Source organism: Scyliorhinus canicula, chromosome 4, assembly GCF_902713615.1.
Source record: "Scyliorhinus canicula chromosome 4, sScyCan1.1, whole genome shotgun sequence".
NCBI lineage: Eukaryota > Metazoa > Chordata > Chondrichthyes > Carcharhiniformes > Scyliorhinidae > Scyliorhinus > Scyliorhinus canicula.
This window is the reverse complement of record NC_052149.1, coordinates 62,696,137-62,721,088: the sequence shown is the minus strand read 5'-3', so window position 1 is coordinate 62,721,088 and position 24,952 is coordinate 62,696,137. Positions and strand designations below refer to the sequence as shown.

General features: G+C 48.2%; 1 protein-coding gene across 3 annotated transcripts in view; it reads left to right on the top strand.

Moving 5' to 3' along the window:
* Positions 1-24,952, top strand: part of fggy (FGGY carbohydrate kinase domain containing) — a 435,125-nt gene that overhangs the window by 228,718 nt on the left and 181,455 nt on the right. For all 3 annotated transcript variants that reach the window (XM_038794356.1, XM_038794353.1, XM_038794355.1), the window contains one exon: positions 2,728-2,856. In XM_038794356.1, coding sequence (XP_038650284.1) covers positions 2,728-2,856 — 129 coding nt within the window. The remainder of the gene's footprint in view (positions 1-2,727; positions 2,857-24,952) is intronic.

The following is a 24,952-nucleotide window of genomic DNA, read 5'->3' as shown; positions in this document are numbered from 1 at the left end:
GGTGGATCCTATCCTGGTTCTGGGAGAGAGAGGAAGGGGTGAGAGTAAAGGTGCAGCAGATGGGATGGACACGGTTGAGAACCCTGTCGACCACAGTGGGTGGTAAACCTCGATTAAGGAAGAATAAAGACATGTCAGCAGCACCGCTTTGGAAATTGGCATCATTGGAACAGATGCAATGGAGGCAAAGGAACTAGGAGAATGAGATGGAATCCTCACAGGATGTGGGGTGTGAAGAGCTGTAATCAAGGTAGCTGTGGGAGTTGGTGGGCTTGTAATGGATATAGTGGACAACCAATCCCTAGAAATGGAGAAAGCGGGCTGGATTCTCCGTTTTTGGGATTAAGTCCCCACACCATCGGGAAAACTGGTCTTTTACGCCAGGAAAATTGGGGTCAATAGCCACAGATTCCCCATTTTGCTGAGGGCTAGCAGGTAGCCATCGTAGAGCTCGCAGCTCTAGCTCTAGCTGCCGATACGGCCCCCAGCACTTCCGAGTCAGAGGCCGCACATGTGCACTGTGGCGGCCTGCAGCAGCTATGCCATGCTCCATGGCGAACTCAGTCCGCAGACCTGGACCGCCAAAATAGTGCCCTGCATCGGCCGCTTGCGCACCCCGGACCACCCGCACACATTGCCCTCAGCCCCGAATGAAGCCCACCCGCTCGCTGATCGGCCCTCCCCCGACTGTGGCAGCCCCAGACTGAGTCCGCAGCCGCCACGTGAGGACCCTGGATGGTGTGAGGACATGTAACCCACGCCATCGGGAATTCGGCCGGTTGGCAAAGGAGCATCGCGGGGCGTGCCTCAGGCAATGCGTTTTCGGCGTCGGGGAGCGGAGAATCCAACCCAGGATGTGTACAGCTTCCAGGATTCTCTCTTTTTGTTTCAGTTCCAGCATCCGCAGTCATTTGTTTTGATCACAGTCTAATACCACTGGGTCGCACCAGTGTTACATCGTTTAGCGACTGAGACATGAGCAAAGTTAGTTTCAGATTCAATAAATACTCTTCTCTTCTTCCATCAGAGGCAGTGAAAACAAAAGTGCAAAAGGTGTGTGGAATTTAGAAGGAAAAAAATCACAGGGGAAGTGTTCAAACAAAATTATTGGAAGGAACAGGAAAAAAATCCCACAAAACTGACAGCTCTATTTAAATGGCAACAGAATTTCCTTTGATCACTTCACAAAAAATATTATTATTTCCATGCTGAATTCATTTCATCCAACCAGACATACCAAGTGCTTTTCCAGTTACCTAAACAAATATGCTGGGTGACGTGAAAGTTCATCAAGACCAAACTATGATTAGCAGCCTGAACCACAAAATACTGATTATTGCCAAGAATATATAGCCACGAGGAACATTTCAATTCATTCTTGGGAAGTGGGTGTCTCTGGCAAAGCCGTCATTTATTCCTCATCCCTTGTTTCCCTGAGAATACGGTGCCAGACCTACTTCTTAAATCACTGCAGTCCATGTAAGTGGTCTGAAACAGTTGAGTGGCTGGTCCAGACTACTTAAAAGTTAACCACAGTGGTGTGGAACTGGAGTCAATGTAGACCAGACTGGACAAGGATGATGGGTTTTCTTCCCTAAAGGTCCTTCGTGAACCAGTGGGTTTTCAGCCAGACTTCCTACACTGAACAGCTATCTGTGACTCATGATGAGCAGTGTGCTTGTATGTATTTTTGTCGTGGACAAAATTAAGTTTGGCTAATGACCCTATGCAGATAAATAATTTGCAGACAATCATTGTTGAAGTTCCCATGTGAATGATGCCACTTAGAGCAAAGGATCAAAGGGCCAGCAGAATCATGAAACTGTGCCCCAGTATGAAGCACTATCTTAACGCAATGAGGGAAAAATTCAAACAAAAATCGAAAGCTAGAATAGTTTCATAGAATTTTCAATGCAGAAAGAGGCCCATTGAGTCTGCACCACCATGGGAAGAGCACCCTACTTAAGCCCACGCCACCACCTTATCCCTGTAACCCCACCTAACCTCTTGGACACTAAGGGACAATTTAGCATGGCCAATCTACCAAACCTGCACATCTTTGGACTGTGGGAGGAAACCGGAGCACACGGAGGAAACTCACATAGACACGGGGAGAACGTGTAGACTCCGCACAGACAGTGACCCAAGCTGGCAATCGAACACAGATCCCTGGCGCTGTGAGGCAGGAGTGATAACCATTGTGCCACCGTGCCACCCAAAAACGCCCTGACAGGGACTTGAACCTTAGACCCTCAGATTAACAGTGTGATGCTCTACCAACTGAGCTACCAACCCCATGGTTTAGTGCTTCCACTGTGGAGCTTTGAGTAATGAATTTATTTGAGGGGGTTAGTAATCCCATTTGAAGCCCACACAATTTTCCAGCCAATAATTTTATTCTCTGTGCAAGGTGTGCTGAATCACCTAATTCACCGTACGGGACATGATATGTTCATAAAATATTCAGGTTCTTACCAGAAATGAATGCGCCACAAGAGAGGAGTAATAATGCCTGCTGGGAATGTCGTTGACTTTGAAATCACCCCAGAATTTCACAGGTTAAGACTGCTTTTTGCGAGGGCTAAGCAAGTATTAGTTTTTATTATTAATTTCAGAGATAGTTATGCCAGCAAGTTTCAGTACCTTCTCTAAAAGCAACCTCTCAGGTCTACATGAATGCAGCGATTGTGCAACTGGCTTACTGTTTTCTTTTTCTGTCTGAACCAGGGAACGATGTGTTGTCTCCTGGCAGCCGTGTGGGAAAAGGCTTGACAACAGTCGCTGCACAAGCACTAGGACTACCTATTGGCATTGCCGTCGCAGTATCTCTGATCGACGCCCACGCAGGAGGTTTAGGTACTCTGGGGAAAAGAGGATGGGAGCAAAAACAGTGAATGATTTTATGCAAACTTATTATTTTTCTTTGATCATTTCTTTGGCACGTTTTTAACGAATCTTCTGAAATGTCTTTTCCAATTGTCTTTATTTGTTCTTTTTAAATGATATGACCCAATTTAATGTCAGTACAGTAGAAGGAAATCAGCTGCAAATGCAGGATATCAGAAATAAAATCAGAAAATGGGAACATACAGCATAACATCTGCAAAATAAGGTTAATTTGTGAGGTATCGCCCTTTGTCAGAATTTAAGTGCTGCAGGAGGATCTGCACTGACCAAATTTACCAGGTCCCCTGTTTAATTTCTACAGTCTGCAGCTGGAAATGCATTGTGTGCACACAGTTCTGAAGACAGTATTCTTCTTTGCTGGGATACCATCTATGGTCGGACAGCATGCAGGCACTCACTGTTCAGTCTCACACATTAGAATGGGTGATAAAGTAACAAAGGGAAACCATCATGTACGGAACTGCACATCAACATGGGTTAGTGGAGGGAAAAGGAGAGAAGATTCAGCCTCTTTTTCTTCTCATCTACCCTCTCTCTCAGAAAATTGCTCCTCTTCATTCCTAATGAGCAAAGACACTCTTATTCTTACGACTAGTGCAAAATATCTTTGTACTTTCTAAAGTCATGGAAGGTGTTAGCTTTTGATTTATTTATCAGTCTGAGAGTTCTTGATTAGCAGCATTGGCTGGTTCCACTACTGATCTTGTTACCATAGCGTGATTGTGTGAAATGGACTATTGGGAACGTTAGCAGACAGAAAATACTTCAGAAAATACCGCACCTTCCCATGGCGGGTGGGAGCGTAAAATACTGCGAGAGCAAAAAAAACGATTTACAATGTCATAAAACCCGTTTGCAATAGTACTGCACAAACGCCAATGGCAGGCCCTGTTTCCTGCCGCACAATGTCGGGATGTATTCAGCTTATTTTTGAATATCATTGATACTCATTAAAACAACTCCTAGCGGGGATCCCCCCCCCCCCCCCCCCCCCCCCCCGGCCCGAATCAATAAGCCCGCTGACGCCTTTCACAATGGGACATAAGCGTTGTGAACCTGCCGAACAATACTTCCCTCAGGACTCGAGGTTCATTCGCCTCCTTCATTCGCCTCGAGGTTCATTCGCCCAGCTCCCCCAGCATTGAGGATTCTTCATCAAGTTTAGCTGCACCCTCGGGAGGGGCAGGATGTCAGGGTGCGGCCTGCACTCGGGGGGGGAAAGGGAGGACGCTCTCATGATTGGAGTGCTGCGGGGGTCGTGGGGAACGGATTTCTATTTCACACTCTGCCACAGGCTTCAAGATGGGGAGGGTCAGGGTACACATGGGCTATAGGCACATTTGTGCTCACAATGGGCTTGAGATTTTGAGTGTAAAGATTGAGAGCTCATGGAATAAGAGAAACCTTTCGGAGGGATTTGCACACTGGCACAGGGAGGAGTCGAGCAGGTCTGGCACTGCGACTCAGCACCACTTGCAAGTGAATGGGCAGCAAATGAACTCGGCTGGTGAGTTCTCTGAGGTCCTCTGGGACTATTGGTATATTGCACTGGGAGGGGCCGAGTAAAGGGCCAGCCAACATATATGTGTACTCTCAGATGTAGAGAGATGCACAGTTCAGACAGGTTATGAGCCCTTTATTCACAGTGCAGGAAATCAGGAAAGGTACAAATGAAGGGCACTCATGCAAGATTAATACCAATAAATGACACTAATTGATCACCTTTGCCACAGTTTCAAACTCCCCCTGAGCAAGATGGAAGTCATCAGCAATTGATTTCATGGGTGAATATTTGCTTACACTCGTACCAAGCCCTTTAACCCAGAGTGATTCATTAGTTGTCATGGGAAGAAATAGGACCTTTGGAGCCTCATGCGGACTCATGCCTTACTCTCACGTATGCTGCACAGAGAAGACCATGAGGAAGGTAGGTGCTGCATTGATTGCTGTCACCATTATTGCATGCAGGCAGGAGAGGAGGAGGAGAAGACAATGACGGCAGCACCAGGCTTGCTAAAGGGAGCAGATTCACCCACATGAGGAAGGGACAGGAAGTCCTAATCCACACGTTGAGATTGAGGGTCTCACGAACATCATTCATAGACACCTTGCAAGACCCAGGTATACAGGACACATATGTCTTTCCTGCAGATGAGTGAGAAACAGTGCCACCGATGCCTCCACATGTCCAGGAATCTCGTGGCCTTCGTTTTCTGCCACATTTTTCAGGACTTGATGTCATGGGTACTGGGAGGACATCCATTGCCAGTGGCTGTGAAAATCGCCGCCACCCTGAACCTCTAAGTAAGTTGCTTTTTACAGGGTTCAACTGGACACCTCTGTGGGATTTCTTAGGCTTCCATGCATAATTGTATCCAGGAGGTGACAGGCCCTCTCTTTACCAAGGTGCATAAAAACATGCACTTTGTGAGAGATCAAGCAAACCAGGATGTCAGGACACTGAATTGTGCAGCTATTACCGGCTTCCCACAGGTACCGGGTACCATTGACTGCACTCAAGTATGCGACCACTGCAAGCAAATTCCCGGAAGCGTCCACGATGATAAAGCTGGAGGGTCCCAGCCTGTTCTGGGTTCACTGGTCGGCCTGTGGAGCTGGAGCTGATGGGACACAGGAAGAGGGGATAGGGATCAGATGGATATTGCCGGAGTCACCTAATTGGCTGGCTGTGGGGCGTGCACTTGATCATCCTCCTCTGAATCCTTGAGGATAAGGGGCAGCTGGAGTGAGACCAAGCTGCCCTGGTTCCCTCTTGCGTAGGTATTGATGGATGCCACCAAAGGCTACAGCAAGGATCACTAGTCCTGCAGCAATGTAGGACCGATTTCCTGGGTAAGGTCTCCATGGCAACTGCTAACCTGCCAGTGTTCACCTCTATGGGTTGGCATGCCAGTGATAACACCTCAGACTGAACGAGGATGGACTCCAAGGAGTGCAGCTGACATCCCTTTCTGATGTTCCTGTGATTGTTACAGCGGTTCCAGCAACTGCTTCTGGATTGTGTCCTGAGTTGTTTCATCCAACTTGGATTCAGCAGAATCATGGGCTCCAGCAATCCTCTGAGTGTCAGTGATCTCAGGTGTCCCTGCCTCTGCCTGCTGCATATAAAATTGTGCAGTGTGTTCACCAAATTGTAATTCCAAGCTTGAACACAGAACAGTACAGCACAAGAACAGGCCCTTCGACTCTCCAAGCCTGTACCAATCATGACCACCCTTGGCCAAAACCCTCAACACTTCTTAGTGCCACATCCCTCCATACCCACACTACCCATGTATTTGTCAAGATGCCTTTTGAACGCCGTTAATGTATGTGCTTCCACAATCTCCCTTGGCAGCACGTTCCAGGCACTCACTACCCTCTGTGTAAAAAAAACCTGCTTCACACATCTCCTCTAAACTTTGCCCCACGGACCTTAAACCTATACACCCCAGTGACTGACCCCTTCACCCTGGGAATGAGTACCTGCCCATCGACTCTATCCATGCCCATCATAATCTTGTAAACTTCTATCAGGTCGCCCCTCAACCTCCATCATTCTAATGAAAACAGTTGGAGTCTATTCAGCCTCTCCGCATAACTAACACCCTACAGACCAGGCAATATCCTGGTAAACCTTCTCTGCACCCTCTCCAAAACCTCCACATCCTTCTGGCAGTGCGGCCACCAGAATTGGGCACAATATTCCAAGGGCGGCCTTACCAAGGTTCTATACAACTGTAGCATGACTTGCCAGTTTTTATTCTCGCTACCCCGTCCAATGAAGGCAAGCATTCCATATGCTTTCTTGACTATCTTGTCCAACTGTGTTGCCCCTTTCAAAGATCTGTGGACCGACACGCCCAGATCTCTTTGACTTTCTATATTCCTAAGAGTTTTGCCATTTACTGTATATTTCTCCTCTATATTAGACCTACCAAAATGCATTACCTCATATTTATCTGTATTAAACTCCATTTGCCATTTCTCTGCCCAAGTCTCCAACCTATCTATGTCCTGCAGTATCCTCTGACAATCCTCAGCACTATCAGCCACTCCACCAACCTTGGTGTTATCCGCAAACTTACTAATCACTTACTGCTCTTGCTCTAGGTCCCACCCGAGTGTGTGTTTCTGTGCTGCTGAATGGTGCGGGTGAGCATGGTGATGGACCTTCAAGGCTACCTATTTCACTTTCCACACCCGAGGTGCCCTCAGACCTGGCGCTGAGGATGGATTTGCAGGTGTCCTTGGGCGTTTTCCAGCTGTACCTCTATGAATGAGAGGAGGGAAAATTTTGAAATAGCAAAGGACTTGAAAAGAGGAAAATGAACTCACAGTGTCGTGGTCTGTGGGATGAACTGGTGCAGGATCCTCACTTAGGTGTGCGCCACCCACTTCCCTCTCAGCACAGGCAAGGTAGATATCCTCCCCAGCCAGTGCAATGGCACACTCCTTAAAGGGAATGAGGATCCTGACGTCAGGCAGTCCTCCCCTGGTCTGGGTCTTGCCCTATTGTTGTGTTCAAGTGTTCAAGCGTGCCCTGCACATAGACAGATGGAGAGATTGTGAGCAGGATGCATGCCAAAACAGATGAGAAGAATGCTTGGCATGTGTATGTAGTGAATGTCATAATATCTACTCGTGTATATCATGAGATGCAGACAGGCAGTGATTTACGCACAAGGATAACCAATGAACACACACGACTCAAAACAACCAAGGAAATGAAATGAAATTAAATGAAAATTGCTTATTGTCACAAGTAGGCTTCAAATGAAGTTACTGTGAAAAGCCCCTAGTCGCCACATTCCAGCCACCACTATAAAGCCCACAGGGCATTAAGGCTCTCTCTCTCTCACAGGACACAGCCAGGGAGATAGTGAATGGACAGACAGACACAAGCTCGAGAGGATATGCGGCTGCTGGAGATGTGATACTGTGTGTGAGAGCGAGCAGTGAAGAGCTGGTAGTGTGTAAGATCAATGTGAATATGTGATGTCCTGTCGAGTCCGTGAGGTCAGAGAATGACCTACTGGGCTTCCTTTGGCTGGCACTCACCAGCATTGCCACTGCCTTCCAAACCGGAGTGCTAAGGTTCGTGGACGTGAGCCGGAGCGAGAGTAGAGGACATCGTGGTAGATGTTAACCGCGTCCAGTAGGTGGTTCAGGGAGGAATCGCTGAACTTGGAACAGCAGACATCTTTGGCTTTGGGGTAATATCCTTGCTGTGCAAAATTCCTGGTGTGCACAATTGCACTTTAAATATGGCGCCAGCAGAAGGCAGTGAGGTCACAATATGGCAGGCAAATCGAAGGCCGCCAACCAGCATTCCGGCGTGTTTCCTGTGAATGACTATTTAATGAGTTCTGCAGTGGACGATTCAGCGCAGACGTCTGCCATTGCAGCCAGCAATAAACCCACTGTGTTTTACGCCTGCCATGGCATTTAGGGTGGAAACCGCTAAATTCTGCCTTTAGCATCAAGGAAGAATCACCATGATGCAGGGATGGGAAGAACTGTAGGTTCCTTATGAACAAGACAGCAAGAATAGGAGGTAAGATCTTCCTCATATTGTGCATAAGTATGCACATATGTGGAGACGTGTGTTTATATATGTTCTATACCCCTGGAACGTCTTAACCGCTGAACTGTTTTTACAATTTTGACCATTCAATGCCTGTTGTTCATGCACTTTTAACCAGTTATCACCATATGACCTTCCGTCAAGCTATAATAATGCAGTCCAATTTCTTCTTAAACCACTTCATGTATAACTTGCATGAGGTAATTCATCTGTTGACAGTTGTTTTTCCAATAATTGAGAAGTTCTTTTTGATTCCTTACTGTCCCCACTCTGTTCTTTCTACAGATAATGGTCCGTGCCAGTTAGTTTACAACTTTATCTACTTTGATTATGATTCCACTCTGTACTTGTCTATTTCCTTTATATTTCATACACTTATTCAAACATGTTAAAGTCCAAATAAAAAGGAAAATTGGAGAGAGTATAGAGTGGGCTTGTAATTCATAATAACCCATTGTGCAGTCACCCCAAGACAAATGTATCCCAATCACGTTTAGGTCCAAACTATCTCAGGATTATTGTTTGCTGGACCAATATCCAGCAATCTATGTTTACAGAGCATTGCATAGCTACCTTGTATTCCAAAAAAGAGCTGCCATAGTGTCTCATGCAGTGCAGAGTTGTGGCATCTGCAGCAGCCTGACAACGACAAAGATTTGAACAACTTTTTCCGAAACTGTGAAGGTCAGTGCAGCAGTAAGTTTCCAGGTAAAAGGATTCTTCCAGGTCACCACAAGCAACATCTGCCAGATAGTCCAGACTGCTGTCAGTTCCTTTGTAAAGCAAATGAATGACGCCTTTTTTTTAAGGAATCACCTTTATAACTTTCCCAGTGGAAAGGAGACACGAACTAGAGAGGCAAGATTTGCCATCTGGCAGGCTTCCCAAATCTTATTTCAGGGTGTTGTGGATGGAACCCATGTGGCTGTCAGAGCTCTATATTTTAAACCCAGGCAAGAGATCCAGTCTGTTAAATGCACAGAGCATTTAATACCACAGAAAATATTTTGTACACATCAACTCGTTATCTACGGAGTAGCCATGATGCTTTAATTCTGCGGTAATCCATGATGCCTGCATTATTTGATGTTTTTGAGAGAATAACCAGATGGCTGTTGGCAGACCATTTGCAGCCTTGGTTCATGACCCCAGTTGGAAACCCCCTCCCACCCCCAAACCCAGCAGCAAATTGCAAATACAATGATGCCCATTGTTAGCACACCACAGTTAAACTACCGCAATAATTTTGTTGTTCAGACTATTGTGGGAGTAAAGCTCCTTCAATTCTATCATCACAGTACTTAGAGACATTTAAATTGTCAATGTGAGACATCGAACAACTTAGTAGTCATTCCTCTGTACTTCTCTAATATTGAGGGGCAAAGTCTGACGCTGTTCATTGGATCCTTGTGTTAAACTGTCTGATTGCTGACATCCCAACTAGATGACCAGTTGGTTCATCAGAGTATTGATTTGGGTGTCTATGATGAAGGTAAAATCTGATTTCATTCCTCTTTTCTAAAAATCACCTCTGTTGTACAATCTGGAGAATGAACAGACTGCTATAACTTGATGGCTGGGGTGGCACAGTGGTTAGCCCCGGATCACTGTCCATGTGGAATTTGCACATTCTCCCTGTGTCTGCGTGGGTCTCACCCACACAACCCAAAATTATGTGCAGGGTAGGTGAATTGGCCACGCTAAATTGCCCCTTAATTGGAAAAAAAAAAATTGGGTACTCTTAAATTTATTTTCAGCCTCGACCCGCCGGCGGGATTCACCGTTACGCTGGCTGGTCAATGGGATTTCCCATTGTGGGGCAGCCCCACGCCATCGGGAAACCCTCGGGTGCCAGCAAAACGGAGAATCCTGCCGGCGGAGAATCCTTAACTTGATGGCTAAGTTTTCAGTATTGGCACAATGTTTGGCTCATGTTCTTCCACAGATATGGGAGATTGTTATTCTCTACATTTGTATAAAATTAACAAGTTCAGACCTAATTTTTGGCTTCTCCTAATAACAAGAGCAGGATTCTCCATCCCACCAGTCCCATTTTCCTACACGGTGCGCCCTTGCAGGCAGCAGGATTCTCCGCTCCCACAGTCGGCCAATGGGTTTTCCCATTGTGGCCACCCCACACCATCGGGAAACGCATGGGAGTGGGTGCGCTGCCGACGGGATGGAGGATCCCGTTGATGGAGAATCCCACAGCAGGACTTTTTCTCATGGAAGCATGCTTAAATGTTAAGTGACAGAGAGAGAGAGAGACGCACAGGAAAAAAAAGTGCCAGCCCTAATTTGGAGGGGAAAGAATTGCTCTGGCCACACCCTGCATCATGATCTCTCCTCTCATGACCCAGGATTTGCAGAGTGTAGTCTTAATAGCTTTTATTATTGACTGGGGGCAGAATGATCAGCTCTGAAGTCTAAGTTGGGAGATGGGAGTGGATGAGAGAGAGATTTCCATCTGGAGCAGGATGGCTAGCCGTGCACAGTCTTGGACTGGTCAACTAATCAATGCATTAGATATGCTTGCGTCAGAAGCACGGTGAATCTTGCTACGGGGCCGGCAGAAGGTCAAAGCCCTTGTCGCTTTCTCCTCAGTAGGACCATAGTCAGTAGAAATGTAGGGTTCCTTTAACATCCCACCACCACTCCTCACTGTGACTCTGTTGCCCAGTACAGCTCCCAGTATCCACCATATACAGCACTGACCCATCCAGTATAACCATCTCTCTCCCACCATCTTTGCCCTGAAACCAGTTTGATGCACCTTCAATTTTCCCTGAACTTAATTGTGAAGGTTTGCCCCACTGGCAGAAGCTGATTTTTTAGCCTCCCATTCAATTAGGTACCCCTCGCTGCCATGCTTCCTGCTCCAGAGAGTAGCACAAGAATCTAGCCTATGTATTTACTACAGAACAATCCTCAAGAAACTGAATGTTGAAGTATAGGCATGTTCTTGGCTAATCAAAAGTTACAGTTATTGCATAATCTGTTTTACTGCAAAAGGTAACCAGAAGGACACTGCCCAATTTTCAGATTGGGTTGGTATCTGTGGAATCTGTTGTTCAAGTTGCTTAAGCCTTCTTAGGATGAATAGATTATGCAAGTGAGGGCATGGCTTTGTCCCATACATTTTTGATGATTTAACGACATTCTCACTCAAAATCAAAATAAAATAGCGCACTAACAAATCTCACTCCCTCAGTAACATTTCTGAGTTTTGTGTGTTACCGACTTCTGATTGAGCCACTGTTATTTTTTGCCTTCTGGAATTGTTGCATTAGGTTTGGTGCACTGCTAATTTTGCGTTGAGAATTATATCTTTTAGTGTGCTAATACTCAAGGAAGTTGCACTGTCAATTGAAACAGCTTCAAATGGTCAGATTGACTTGCCTCTGAGAAGTCTGCTTATCTTCATGGAAGGAGGGGAGAAGAGGGAAGCTTTCAGAGGAATAAGCAGATGCCTATGTGCCTGCATTGGAGACAATCTGAGCCACTCATACACAACGGCACGGTAGCACAGTAGTTAGCACTGCTGCTGCACAGCGCCAGGGACCCGGGTTCAATTCCTGGCTTGGGTCACTGTCTGTGCGGAGCCTGCATGTTCTCCCTGTTTCTGTGTGGGTTTCCTTCGGGCGTTCCAGTTTCCTCCCACAAGTCCCAAAAGACGTGCTTGTTTGGTGAATTGGACATTCTGAATTCTCCCTCTGTGTCCCTGAACAGGCGTGTGGCGACTAGGGGATTTTCACAGTAACTTCATTGCAGTGTTAATGTAAGCCTACTTGTGACACTAATAAAATATTAGGTTATTAACGAGGTGTGCAGGCATCAAAAGAGATGCTTGAACCTTACAAGTATTATAGGTGTTTTAAAGAGTAAATTTGCATTAGGTAGTGTAATTCATGAAGTGCAAACAAGGCAGAGTCCAGGCACATCTTTTACAAAACACACAAGGTGCAATGAGGAGAAACAGCCTCAATATGTGTGGTAGCATGTCCCCCCTAAGAGCCGATCACCCGTGGGTCATGTGACCCACCTGGGGCCTATTGCGTGAACCTCGGCCAATGGGAAGAAAGCACGTGGACCCCTGGAGCATGGCACCCGCAATGTGGGGCCGGGAGTTGAGGAGTAAAGACCTGTATTGTAGAAGCTGTGCTTGTGTATAGTTTAACCTCCTTGTTGTTCAAATAAATTACTTCATGATTTAATAAGAATAATCGCTTATTGTCACAAGTAGGCTTCAATGAAGTTACTGTGAAAAGCCACATTCCGGCGCCTGTTCAGGGCGGCTGGTACGGGAATTGAACTTGCGCTGCTGGCGTTGTTCCGCATTACAAGGCAGCTGATTAGCCCACTGTGCTAAACCAGCCTCTCTGCCTCTTTATTGATACCTTGCGCTATTGTATTGGCAATGAGTGTAAATTGGACTATGATCACAACCGTCAAAATTCGAGGGGGAAGGGCGTGCCATCAAAGATCTCCAGTCAATCGGTCTCTGCCGTATCGATGAGTGAAAGATAATGCCACAAATAGGAAATCTCGATTCTTTTGGTCGAGGACCGAAGAGGGACCTAAAGATTGAGGGGCTTTGGTACTTTTCACTGCTAATGACATTACAAGTCATCTTGTTTACGGTATGTGGACCTCAGACTTATAACCTCGTTAGACATATAACATCTTCAGAGGCTCAGGATACTAAGTCGTTTGACCAGTTAAAGGCGCTAATGAAAAAGTATTACAACCCCAGATCTTACATCATATTGCAACATTATAAATTCACTTTGGCCACCAGGGACCCAGGGATGATAATTTCTGCATTTGTAGTGAGTCTTCAACAAATGGCTAAGCACTGTGAAATCGAGTTGAGTGACCTGTTGCCCGACCATTTGGTTTGGGGTGTCAACTGTTTCAATGTCCAAAGAAAACTTTTAGCAGAAACCAAAATCTCCCTGGATAAAGCAATAGAGATAGCTCAAGCCACTGAAAAACGTCTGAGTGACAGAGCCTGCAGGAAGGTGACTTCCTGGAGGAGAACGGCTATCAGACGAGGAACCTGAGTGGCAGACACAGAGGAGGTTGAACTGAGGTCCCAGGAGCAGGATGGTGGACAGAAGCAAAAGAGAATAATGGATCATCAACCCAGGAATTTTGATGAGTGTTGCAGATGTGGGGGAGATCGTCTTCAGGTTACGTGCCATTGCAAAGGTTTTGTTCATTTCAATTGTAACAAGAAGGGCCACATTCAAGCACGGTGCTGGGCCAGACAGGGTGTACCCAGTTTTAATAAAAACACCCCTCACTCCAATGCATAAAGTAGAGGAAGATTCTGAGCAAAAATATGAGATTTATAAGTTAAATATGGTTGATTTGACTAATATGGCTCCCATTGAGATGGTCCTTACGGTAAACAGGCGACCATTGAGTATGGAGGATGACACAGATGCTTCTGACAAGGTGGTGGGAGAACAAACCTGCAAGTACCTGCAAAGAGGAGCCCAACCCCTGAGGTTAAGCAGTCGGTTGCTAAGTTAGCAAACTATGTGGGGGGAAAACCTAAAAATATTAGCTCCCACAACTGTACCAGTGTCGTCATATCAACAGCAGCCTTGTCAATTACCCATGATTGTTTTGGAAGGTCGGAGGCCTAACTGCATGGGGTGAGACTGGCTACGACAGATAAAGCTAAACTGGCTGGAATGTTTTTTAAATGATGGATAGGGGTTTCCAAGTGATTCTGTGTAAAGTACAAAGGCATCTTTCAAAACGAGCTCGGTCGGATACTGCAGGTTCAGGACAAAATCTATGTGAAGTCTGAGTCGGCATCAAAACTCTTCGGAGCTCAGCCCATTCCATCCGCTTTACATAAGAAAATTGAGGCAGACTTTTAAAAAAAAAATTTATAGTATCCAATTAATTTTTTCTAATTAAGGGGCAATTTAGCGGGCCGGAGAACTGCCTGGGGGCAGCGTGAATCCCGACGCTGTCGGTTTTTCGGCGGGGAATCGCGTTGCGTCTGTCGGGGGCCGTTGGCAGTGCCCCCCCCCCCCCCCCCGATTCTCTGCTCTGCGATGGCCCAAGTGGTTGCCCGTTTTCGGCCAGTCCCGCTGGCGTAAATCAAACAAGGTCCTTACCAGCGGGACCTGGCTCTGTGGGCGGCTTGTGGAGTCCTCGGAGGCGTGCGGGGGTACCTGGCCCCGGGGGGGACCCCTACGGTGGCCCGGCCAGCGATCGGGGCCCACCGATCTGCAGGCGGGCCTGTGCCATGGGGACACTCTTTCCCTCCGCGCCGGCCGCTGTAACGGTCTGCCATGGCCGTCGCGGAGAGGAACTCCCCCTGCGCATGCGCTGGGATCACGCCAGAACACGCTGGCACTCCCGCAGATGCGCCAACTCGCGCCAGCCGGCGGAGGCCCTTCAGCGCCGATTGGCAGGGCACCAACCCCGCCGGCGCCGGCCTAGCCCCTGAAGGTGCGGAGGATTAGTTCACTCCTCGGCGCCGGAACGGCCCACCCCGCCGGATAGCGGAGAATCCCGGCATGATCTTTTTGGATAACAGCACCGCCTTTACAGGTGGACAAATTCCAGCATTTTGTGCAGATCAACGGTTCCCAACACATCTGCACAGTCACCTATCACCCGGTCTCGAATGGCCTGGCAGAAAGAGCAGGGCAAACTTTCAAATCTGTGATGAAAAAGCAGCCTGATATGCCATTGTGACTCAGGCTACCCAATTTCCTCCTCTCTTACAACAATAACCCCCACATTATGTTTTTAAGGTAAAGATAGATAGTTTTTTGAAGAATAAAGGGATTAAGTGTTATGGTGTTTGGGCCGAAAAGTGGAGCGGAGTCCACAAAAGATCAGCCATGATCTCATTGAATGGTGGAGCAGGCTCGAGGGGCCAGATGGCCTACTCCTGCTCCTGTTCTTACGTTCTTATCACTAGGATTACACTAGCAGAACTTATGATGAGGCAAGGTCTCAAAAACCGCCTGGGCCTGGTGTTCCACAATTTGGCGGGCAGGGTGGAGGTGAGGCAAGCTACGGAAAAGAAATAAAATGACTCAACCAGAGGCAACACATCTTTCAAAGCAGACGATTTAGTTTTCATTAGAAACTTCAGGATTGGACCAACATGGTTACCTGGGAGAATTGTAGCGAGATCTGGGCCTGTATCTTATTTGGTGGACCGACAAGGGAGGGAGATACAAAAGCATACATAAGAAGGAGAGAGTCTACAGACCCAACAACAGGACAACATGACCCAGTGATTACTACCAATATTTTTTCATCACAGTTAGAAATGAGGGATCCGGTGGTTTTACTTCTTCAGAGGGAAATGGAGAAGGTGTCTGCACCAACAGGCCTTCTGAGACTTTTAAAGAACATATGCTGCTGACTGCACTGCTACTTCAGTGGTGAAAGAACCTGTTAAAGAACTGAGGCGTCCCACCAGATCTCGGGAGTCGCCGAATAGACTGACTTTAATAAAGACTGTACCACCTCACCCACTATTTGTGTTTCTGCCCTCGTAGTAAATAATTACCTGTTGTTCTGTTGTGTCTATGATTGAGGAACTTGAGGAGGGAGGGATGTGATAGTGTGGCCTCGTTAAGGGTCAATCGTTCCCGGGTCATGTGGCCTGCCCGAGGCCTATTGTTTGGGAGAATGCGTACTTCATCCAATGGGAAGAAACCGCATTGATGCTGGGAGCAAGGGACCCATCATGTGAGCCCAGGAGTCATGGGATGTAATGTAGCTGCTGTGCCTGTATATAGTTTATCCTTGTTGTTCGAAAAAAATCACTTCATGATTTAAGCTTCCTCCTCATTGATACCTCGCGCCCAGGTTGAATCTTTGGCTTAGTGTTAACATTCCCAGCTCCTGAGTCATACAGTAAACAATTTGAACCTCATTCAGCCAGGTAAATGGAGACCAGAATATGGACATAAATAAGCAACGTACTTGCTTCCAGACAGAGTGACTACTGGCTCAGGGATAGTGTTCCTGCTGCTGAAGGATTGGATATGGGTTCCTTATAGACAACCCCACCCCCTACCAGCCCTAGGTTGAGGTGCAGAGGTGCTCCCCACACCACCATCCCCTCCCCCACCACAAGTCGTAAAGTGTGGATGGTGTTACTTAGCCCTATTTGGAGAAGTTAAAAAACTGTGAGGAATGCAACAAGACACCACCCTAGTTACTCTTCCCCAGTAAATGACTCCAGAAATCCAGAACTTTATGTGTGAGACATGAATCTAATCTAAGTCTAAATGAGTTAGCACCTGCCCCAGTCACATAACACAATGGAGACAGATTTCTGGTCCCATACTTCATCATCTGTGGTTTGAAAATAGAAGAAACAGTGACACAAGCATGGCTAGTAAGTCTGGGAAATCGTTGGTTTTAGACGGGACAGAAGGGGAAACAATACAGAGGGAGGGGGAGTTGCGTTGCTAATTAGGGAGCAGATCAGAGCTGTATTGAGGGAGGACACATTGGAGGGATCTTGTAGTGAGGCATTATGGGTGGAGAACCGGAATAAGAGCAGTGAAATCACAATGTTGGGAGTGTACTATAGACCTCCCAACAGCCCACAAGAAACAGAGTAGCAGTTGTGTAGTCAGATACTGAAAAGGTGTGAAAAAAGCAGGGTGGTTGTGACAGGCGATTTTAACTTCCCCCATATTGACTGGGAATCTGTTACAACCAGAGGCTCGGATGGAATGCAATTTGTTAGATGTGTTCAGGGGGGCTTTTGGATACAGGAGATTGACAATCCAACCAGGGAGGAGGCCAGACTACACTTGGTATTGGGGAATAAGCCAGGCCAGATGATTAATGTTTCAGTGGGGGAACATTTTGGGTTTAGCGACCGTAATTCCATAAGATTTTGAATAGTCATGGATAAGGACAAGAGTGGCCCCCGGGTGAGGCTGCTAAATTGGGCGAGGGCCAATTGCATCCAAATTAGACAGGAACTGGGGTTGACAGGAACTGGGGTGTGTGGATTGGGAGCGGCTATTTGAGGGCAAATCTACGTCTGACATGTGGGACTGATTGAACTGCAGAACAGACATGTCCCCGCAGAAATGAAGAATAGTAATGGCAGGATTCGGGAACTATGGATGACAAGGGAAATTGTAAGCTTAGTCAAAAGGAAAAAGAAAGCATACTGTAGGTATAGGTATCTAAAGACTAATCGGCGGAGTTGCTGATAGTGCTGAGGATTGTTAGAGGATGCAATAGGATATAGATAGATTGGAGACTTGGGCATAGAAATAGCAGATGGAGTTTAATCTGGACAAATGCGAGGTGAGAGGAGCGGCATGCAGCACAGTGGTTAGCACTGGGACTGCGGCGCTAAGGACCTGGATTCGAATCCCGGCCCTGGGTCACTGTCCGTGTGGAGTTTGCACATTCACCCCATGTCTGCGTGGGTTTCACCCCACAACCCAAAGATGTGCAGGTTATGTGGATTGGCCACTCTAAATTGCCCCTTAATTGGTGAAAAACTAATTGGGATCAAATCTAGGTATGAATTATACTGTTAATGGCAGAACCCTCAGGAACATTAACATACAGAGGGATCTGGGCGTGCAAGTCCACAGTTCCCTAAAAGTGGCAACACAGGTGGCCAAGGTGATTAAGAAGGCATATGGCATACTTGCATTCATCAGCCGAGGCATTGAGTACAAGAGTTGGGAAATCATTTTGCAGCTGTATAAAACCTTAGTGACACTGCATATGGAGTATTGCATGCAGTTCTGGTCACCACATTATCAGAAGGACATGGACGCTTTGGAGAGAGTGCAAAGAAGGCTGTTGCCTGGTCTCAAGGGTGTTGGCTATGAGGAGAGGTTGAATAAACTAGGATTGTTTTCACTGGAAAGACGGAGGCTGAGGGGAGACCTGATAGAGGTCTACAAAATTATGAGAGGCATAATCAGGGTGGGTAGTATGAGGCTTTTTCCAAGGGTGGACTGGCAATTACAAGGGGGCACAGGTTCAAGGTGAGAGGGGGAAAATTGGAGGGAGATGTGTGGGGTAAGTTTTTCCACGCACAGAGTCATGGGTACCTGGAATGCCTTGCACGAGTATGTGGTAGAAGCAGGCACATTAGCAACATTTAAGAGGCATCTGGATGGATACATGAATGGGGAGGAAATCGAGGGATAAGGACCGAGTGAGGGCACGTTTTATTTTTAATTTGGGCATCATGATCGGTACAGGCTGAGGGCCGAAGGGCCTGTTGCTGTGCTGTACTATTCTTTGTTCATTGTTCAAATAATATACTTTGTTCAGCTTATGTCAACCGATTTCGATGTAGAAAATAAGAAAATGGAGATTTGATATGAAAGGAAATGTTAAATTGCTCAAAGACAGCACAAAACAAGACAGAATTTTGGAGATCAGCTGATGAGGGTGAAGAAGACATTGTTCATATATCTCTCATGTATCACCTCTCGGTGAAAGGAATTGTTTCATTTCTCTGTAAATTCCCCTATTCCTGCTATGTGGTTTGACAAATAACATGAAACTAAACTATCGCCTCCCTGTTACTGATCATTTGAATCAATAGCCAAAAGATTCTGTGGTAAGTGCAAAATGTCAACAATATAAAATATGCAATATTTATCCAATAGAATAATTAAACAGGGCATTATGGTTACAGAACACTCTTTAAATTATAATATTCTGAGAAACCTCTGAGTGTTGCTGTCAAAGCTCATTGCACAGGTAGAAGTGTTTGCCATTCTGCAACTCAGTCCCGTTTGTGTTTTTTTCCATACTATAGCACTTTGAATTATTGAATGTTAAAAATTATGTGACAAAGTGTTTACCGAAACAAAGCCCATCCACTGCATTTGGGATTATATTGCTCTTTCTGTTCCCAAGTCCTATTACCAAGGTTGCTGGCTAAGGTTTGGTTTCGGTCCCAGAATGATTCACCCTGAGACACATGACTCACAGACTACTGCTTGTTTGAGGGACTCTCCCTCTGTCTGTGTGCGACAGAGGAACAGAGCTCCCTTTCCTATGTGCATGTCTCAGACAGGATGCAGAAGCACAAAATACTACCACAGATAACTGCTTGCAGGGACTGGTAGTACCATCTGGGATTGCAAAGAATAGAACATTCTTTCAGGGGAATTTCTCTGAAAAAAACGCCTGCTTAATTTACATGCATCAAGTTTCAAATAATGACCACTGTTTTATTCCCCACGCCTTCAGATGCATGCTTTTTAAAATATATGTTACTGGGACTATAGTGTATCAAATTCACCCTTAAGACTACAGGAATAATTAGCAAATGGGAGAACTAATAATAGTTTACCATGTAAGAAGAGTGTGACAGATTTCTTTTTATGTACTTTAAAATTCTTCCCCTTGCTTATCGTGTATCTTTTGCCATCCTCCCAGCACCTCTGTTGAGTCAAGGCAGAGAACAAAAGGTATACTGACACCTCCAATTCTAACACCTGGGATTTTGAATTGCCATTGTGGGGCTGCACTCAAATGCTTTTTTCTTTTGGTGTAACTGAGAGAGAACGTTTCTGAGAGAGCGTGAATGCTGGCTTATCCTGCCCCTTTATACTATATACTATAACAGCAGTTACAAGCTCCCACTCATGGTGCCCGGAAGTGTTCTTTTCCCAGGTGTTTAGAAAAAAAAAGCCTGTTAAAATTTGGTGTATTTAAATATCGAACACTATGAGCGCGATTTAACTAAATGGGAACAAAGTCCCTTCGCGAGCATTGTTGTAGTATGACTAGGGAGATTACGGTACCTTTAGAACCATGCTGCCATTGGTGCAGAAGACTCGCTGCCCATTGGCTCAGGCAAGTCATGTGCCTCTCTGCCAATTGGCTGAGGCTAGTCATGTGACTACCCGCTGTTTGGCTGAGAGTTTGGTAGCTCCGCCTACGAGGCGGGGTATAAGAACTCGTACTGGCTGGCAGTCGACCTTTCTCTGTACATCTACTGCCAGGCACACATCTAGTGTATTAAAGCCTGTTGTTTGGAACTACGTCACGACTCGAGTCCAATTGATGGTGCATCAATTTAATACATTAGAATTTTGAAATGGAGCTACGAATCAAGCCAAACTGCCTCCGCATCAGCCCGCATGCTACAAATGCATCAGCAGCGTTTAAACATTGGCTGGCGTGTTTTAACAGCTACCTCGCCACAACAGAAAACTGCCCGACAAGGGAACAGAAACTCCAATTTCTCCACTCGTGCGTGGGCACCAACGTCTACTCTCTGATAGAGGATGAACTGGACTATGATGCCACTATGGATCTGCTGAAAGGACATTTCATCAGGCCAGTGAATCAGGTCTGCGGCACCTCCTGGCTACGAGGCAACAGTTCCCCGGTGTGTCCCTCGACGAATTCTATCGGACCCTCATTGTCCTAGGGAGAAATTGCGCCTGCCCGCAGGTCGCTGCAGCGGAGCACACCGAACTCTTGATCAGGGACGCCTTTGTGGCGGGCATGCAATCATCCCAGATACGACAGAGGCTTCTGGAAAAGGACACTTTAAGTTTCGTTGAGGCATGGACCCTCGCATCCTCCTTGGAGGTCGCTGACCGCAACGCCCATGCCTATGTCCCCGGCAGCGCGGTGGCCTCTTGGGCAGCGTGGCATGAAACCACCCCACTCCCGCCGATTCTGACCCCCCCCCAGACCTGCGCTGCAGGGCGCCCCGATAAGCCCACAGGCCCCCGCTGCTACTTTTGCGGTCAGGCCAAGCACCCCCGCCCGCACTGCCCCGCCCGCAACACAACTTGTAAAAGCTGTGGCAAGAAGGGCCACTATGCAGCTGTCTGCCAGTCAAAATCGGTCTATACCGTTCCGAACAGCGACCGCGGGTCCCCCCCCCGCGCGCCTCTAGGGCCCCGTGCGGCCCGTGGACCTCGCTGCCTCCACCCCCCGCCGCCACGAGTGACCCATGGGCGCCGCCATATTGGGCCCCCGACGCCACGTTCGAGCTCCGGGCGCCGCCATTTTGTTCACCCCCACCCGTGCGGCCGACTGGCGCCGCCATCTTGGATCCACCTGGAGGACCCTGCAAGTGAATACTCCATATGGGATGATGACTCCGAGTTCCTGCCACGGCTCGCCGCAGTGACGCTGGAGCAATCACGGCCCCGCATGCTTTCCATGGCGACCACACAAATCCTCCTCAATGGTCATGAGACGAGCTGCCTACTGGACTCCGGGAGCACAGAGAGTTTCGTCCACCCCGACACGGAAGTCGTCCTCAGGATCCCCGCTCCCAACCTGGCTGGCCACCCCCAGGCCCGTCCTGCTCCGGAAGCACGTGCGGGTGCACAAGTCCGACCTGTTGGTTGAACGAGTCCAGTTACTCCACGCAAACCCGCAGTATGCGTACGTGGAGTATCCCGACGGACGACAGGACACGGTCTCCCTTCGGGACCTGGCACCCACCGGAGTGCGGCCGCAACCCCCAGCACCAACACCTCCCCTCCAGTCCCAACCGCCCCCAGCGCCCCCGAGAACCAGCGCACAGGAACCCCCTCCCCTGGCCCGGCCACCACTAGCACCGACCAGGGGTACGGACACAGGGCCACGACCGCCGCTCCCGGAGTCACGGATGACCACCACTCCAATGTCACCGGCACCGCTGCGCAGGTCCAGCAGGACATCGAAGGCACCCACCCGGCTGATCGAGTCAATTTAATGTTCTGATGAACTTTATGGACTCCTTGTGTTCGTGCACGTGTTTGTTTTGCATATTTTTTTTCATTGTTTTAAATTGTTGTTTGATTATACACTGTGTGCGGTGATATTGTTTTGCACGTTCGTCGCGGGCCAGTGGGCAGCCATAAGATACCTCGGTACAACTTGAATTATCTCTAGTCATACTACCAGTCTTACGGGGCACACGCACCGCCCCCCCCCTCTCTCTCCCACTACCCCCCCCCCCCACGCTTCTTTCTCCACAAGGGGTGAATGTGGTAGTATGACTAGGGAGATTACGGTTCCTTTAGAACCATGCTGCCATTGGTGCAGAAGACTCGCTGCCCATTGGCTCAGGCGAGTCATGTGCCTCTCTGCCAATTGGCTGAGGCTAGTCATGTGACTACCCGCTGATTGGCTGAGAGGTTGGTAGCTCCGCCTATGAGGCGGGGTATAAGAACTCATAATGGCTGGCAGTCGACCTTTCTCTGTACGTCTACTGCCAGGCACACATCTAGTGTATTAAAGCCTGTTGTTTGGAACTACTTCACGACTCGAGTCCAATTGATGGTGCATCAAGCATGTTGAACCGGGTGTTTCCTGGTACTCGCAGCACCGAGAAACTCCCCACTATTTGACGTGTCCCCGGTTAGATAGGGGGCCTCAGTGGGAAATGCATGTCCGATGCCGCACATACCCCGTTTTTTGCACTGAGCAGCTCCGCTCGCCGGAACTCCTCAGTGTAGCTATTTTAAAAATGGTATCCCAATCTCTGGAAACGTGACGCGACTCCTGACCCCTCCGTTTGTGGAGACCAGTACTGAATGGTGCTCACCCGATGTCTGTGAGGCGAAGGGGAAAGATCCCAGTGCCTCAGGTGCTTTGGGAAACTCCACATTGTAGTGAGATTAGCTGTCTCGCTCTAATATGCCGATTTGCCAAAACATGATCCCACCCACATGGGTGGGATTCACACCACAATGTCACCCAAGTTCGGGCTCCTGGCTTCTATCGGCCACATTGTGACCCAGAGCGCTGCTTTTAAGGTGCAATGTGGCCGTTCGATCCCGCTCCATATTTTACTAATGTTAGTAATAGCTAACTGTAAATAACCTCTCTGATTTTGCTCATTAAAAAGTAGCAATATTCCACGGCTCATTAAGTTTACCCAGTGATTAAGCAGGATGTACCGACTTCCAGTTGCGGCCATGTAGTGAGTGGTCACATATAAGGTGGCTCCTGCCTGAGTACTTTTATTTTGGCGGTTCAGAATTCATAGATCCAGAAGGTGGAGGAGACGATCTCAGATCATGAGGATCGGATGCCTCCTTGGCGGCAGAGGTAGTGATGATGATGTTGGAGGGGCAAAAAAATACTAAAGGCCAAGATTGATGACCTGAGAGCCGCTCCAGATGTCAAAACTTGAGGAACATTGGGTTGTCCGAGGGCATAGAATGGCCGAAACCTCCAGAGATTTCTCCAAACTTCCCGAACCCTTAACCTCACTTACAACAAGGAGAAATGCGTTTTCCGCACAACCAGAGTAGCCATCCTCGGCTACATAGTGGAAAATGGGGTTCTGGGACCCTGACCATATGAGACCCCTCCTGCAACTCCCCCTTCCCAACTGCCCCAAGGCCCTGAAAAGGTGCCCCGGGTTCTTTTCATATTATGCCCAGTGGGTCCCCAACTATGCGGACAAAGCCCGGCCACTAATCAAGGCCACCATCTTCCCACTGGCGGCTGAGGCCCGCCACACCTTCAGCTGCATCAAGGCGGATATCGCCAAAGCCGCGATGCACGCGGTGAACAGGTCCGTCCCCTTCCAGGTGGAGAGCGACGTATCAGAGGTCGCCCTCGCCTCTACCCTCAATCACGCAGGCAGGCCTGCAGCGTTTTTTTCACGAACTCTCACCACCTTCGAAATTCGACACTCTTCAGTTGAAAAGGAGGTCCAAGCCATCGTGGAAGCCGTGCGGCACTGGAGGCACTACCTCTCTGCTAGGAGTTTTACCCTCGTCACCGACCAACGATCGGTAGCCTTCATGTTCGGTAATATGCTGCGGGGCAAGATCAAGAATGATAAGATCTTGAGGTGGAGGATCGAACTCTCCACCTATAACTACGATATCGTATATCGTCCTGGGAAGCTCAACGAACCCCCAGATGCCCTGTCCCGCGGCACATGCGCCAGCGCGCAAGATGACCGACTACGTGCTATCCACGATGACCTCTGCCACCCAGGGGCCACCCGGCTCCTCCACTACATCAAGGCCCGGTTTCCTATCCTCCGCCCCCTCCGAAATGGCATCATCGCGTCACGCACCACGTCACCTGAAGGCCCTCCCCCGATGCTCTGCCCCCTATGGCCGCATTCCTGACCACGCAGGGTACTCAGCGTGGTCTCAGAGGTCGGGAACCCCGATTGGCAGCTGTGTACTGTGCCCAATGCCGCCACAGTCGGCCCCGGGAGTCGTGAGAGCTGGGGCGCCTGGTGGGGGATGGCCAGGGGGGCAGTATTTGGCAGGTCGGGTCCGTGCATAGCCGGCGCCATGTTTTACGACGCGACCACTGCAGATGGTCGCCGTGGGCATGCACAACCACGGACCCGGCCGTTCTCCAGCCGTTTATATAGGGGGAGCCGGGGGTTTACTTGGCGCAGCTGCTAGCCCCTCACCGGTCGCAGGATCAATGAGGGTTCGGCGCCGATTTTGTCACCGTAAAATGCCACAGATCCCACTC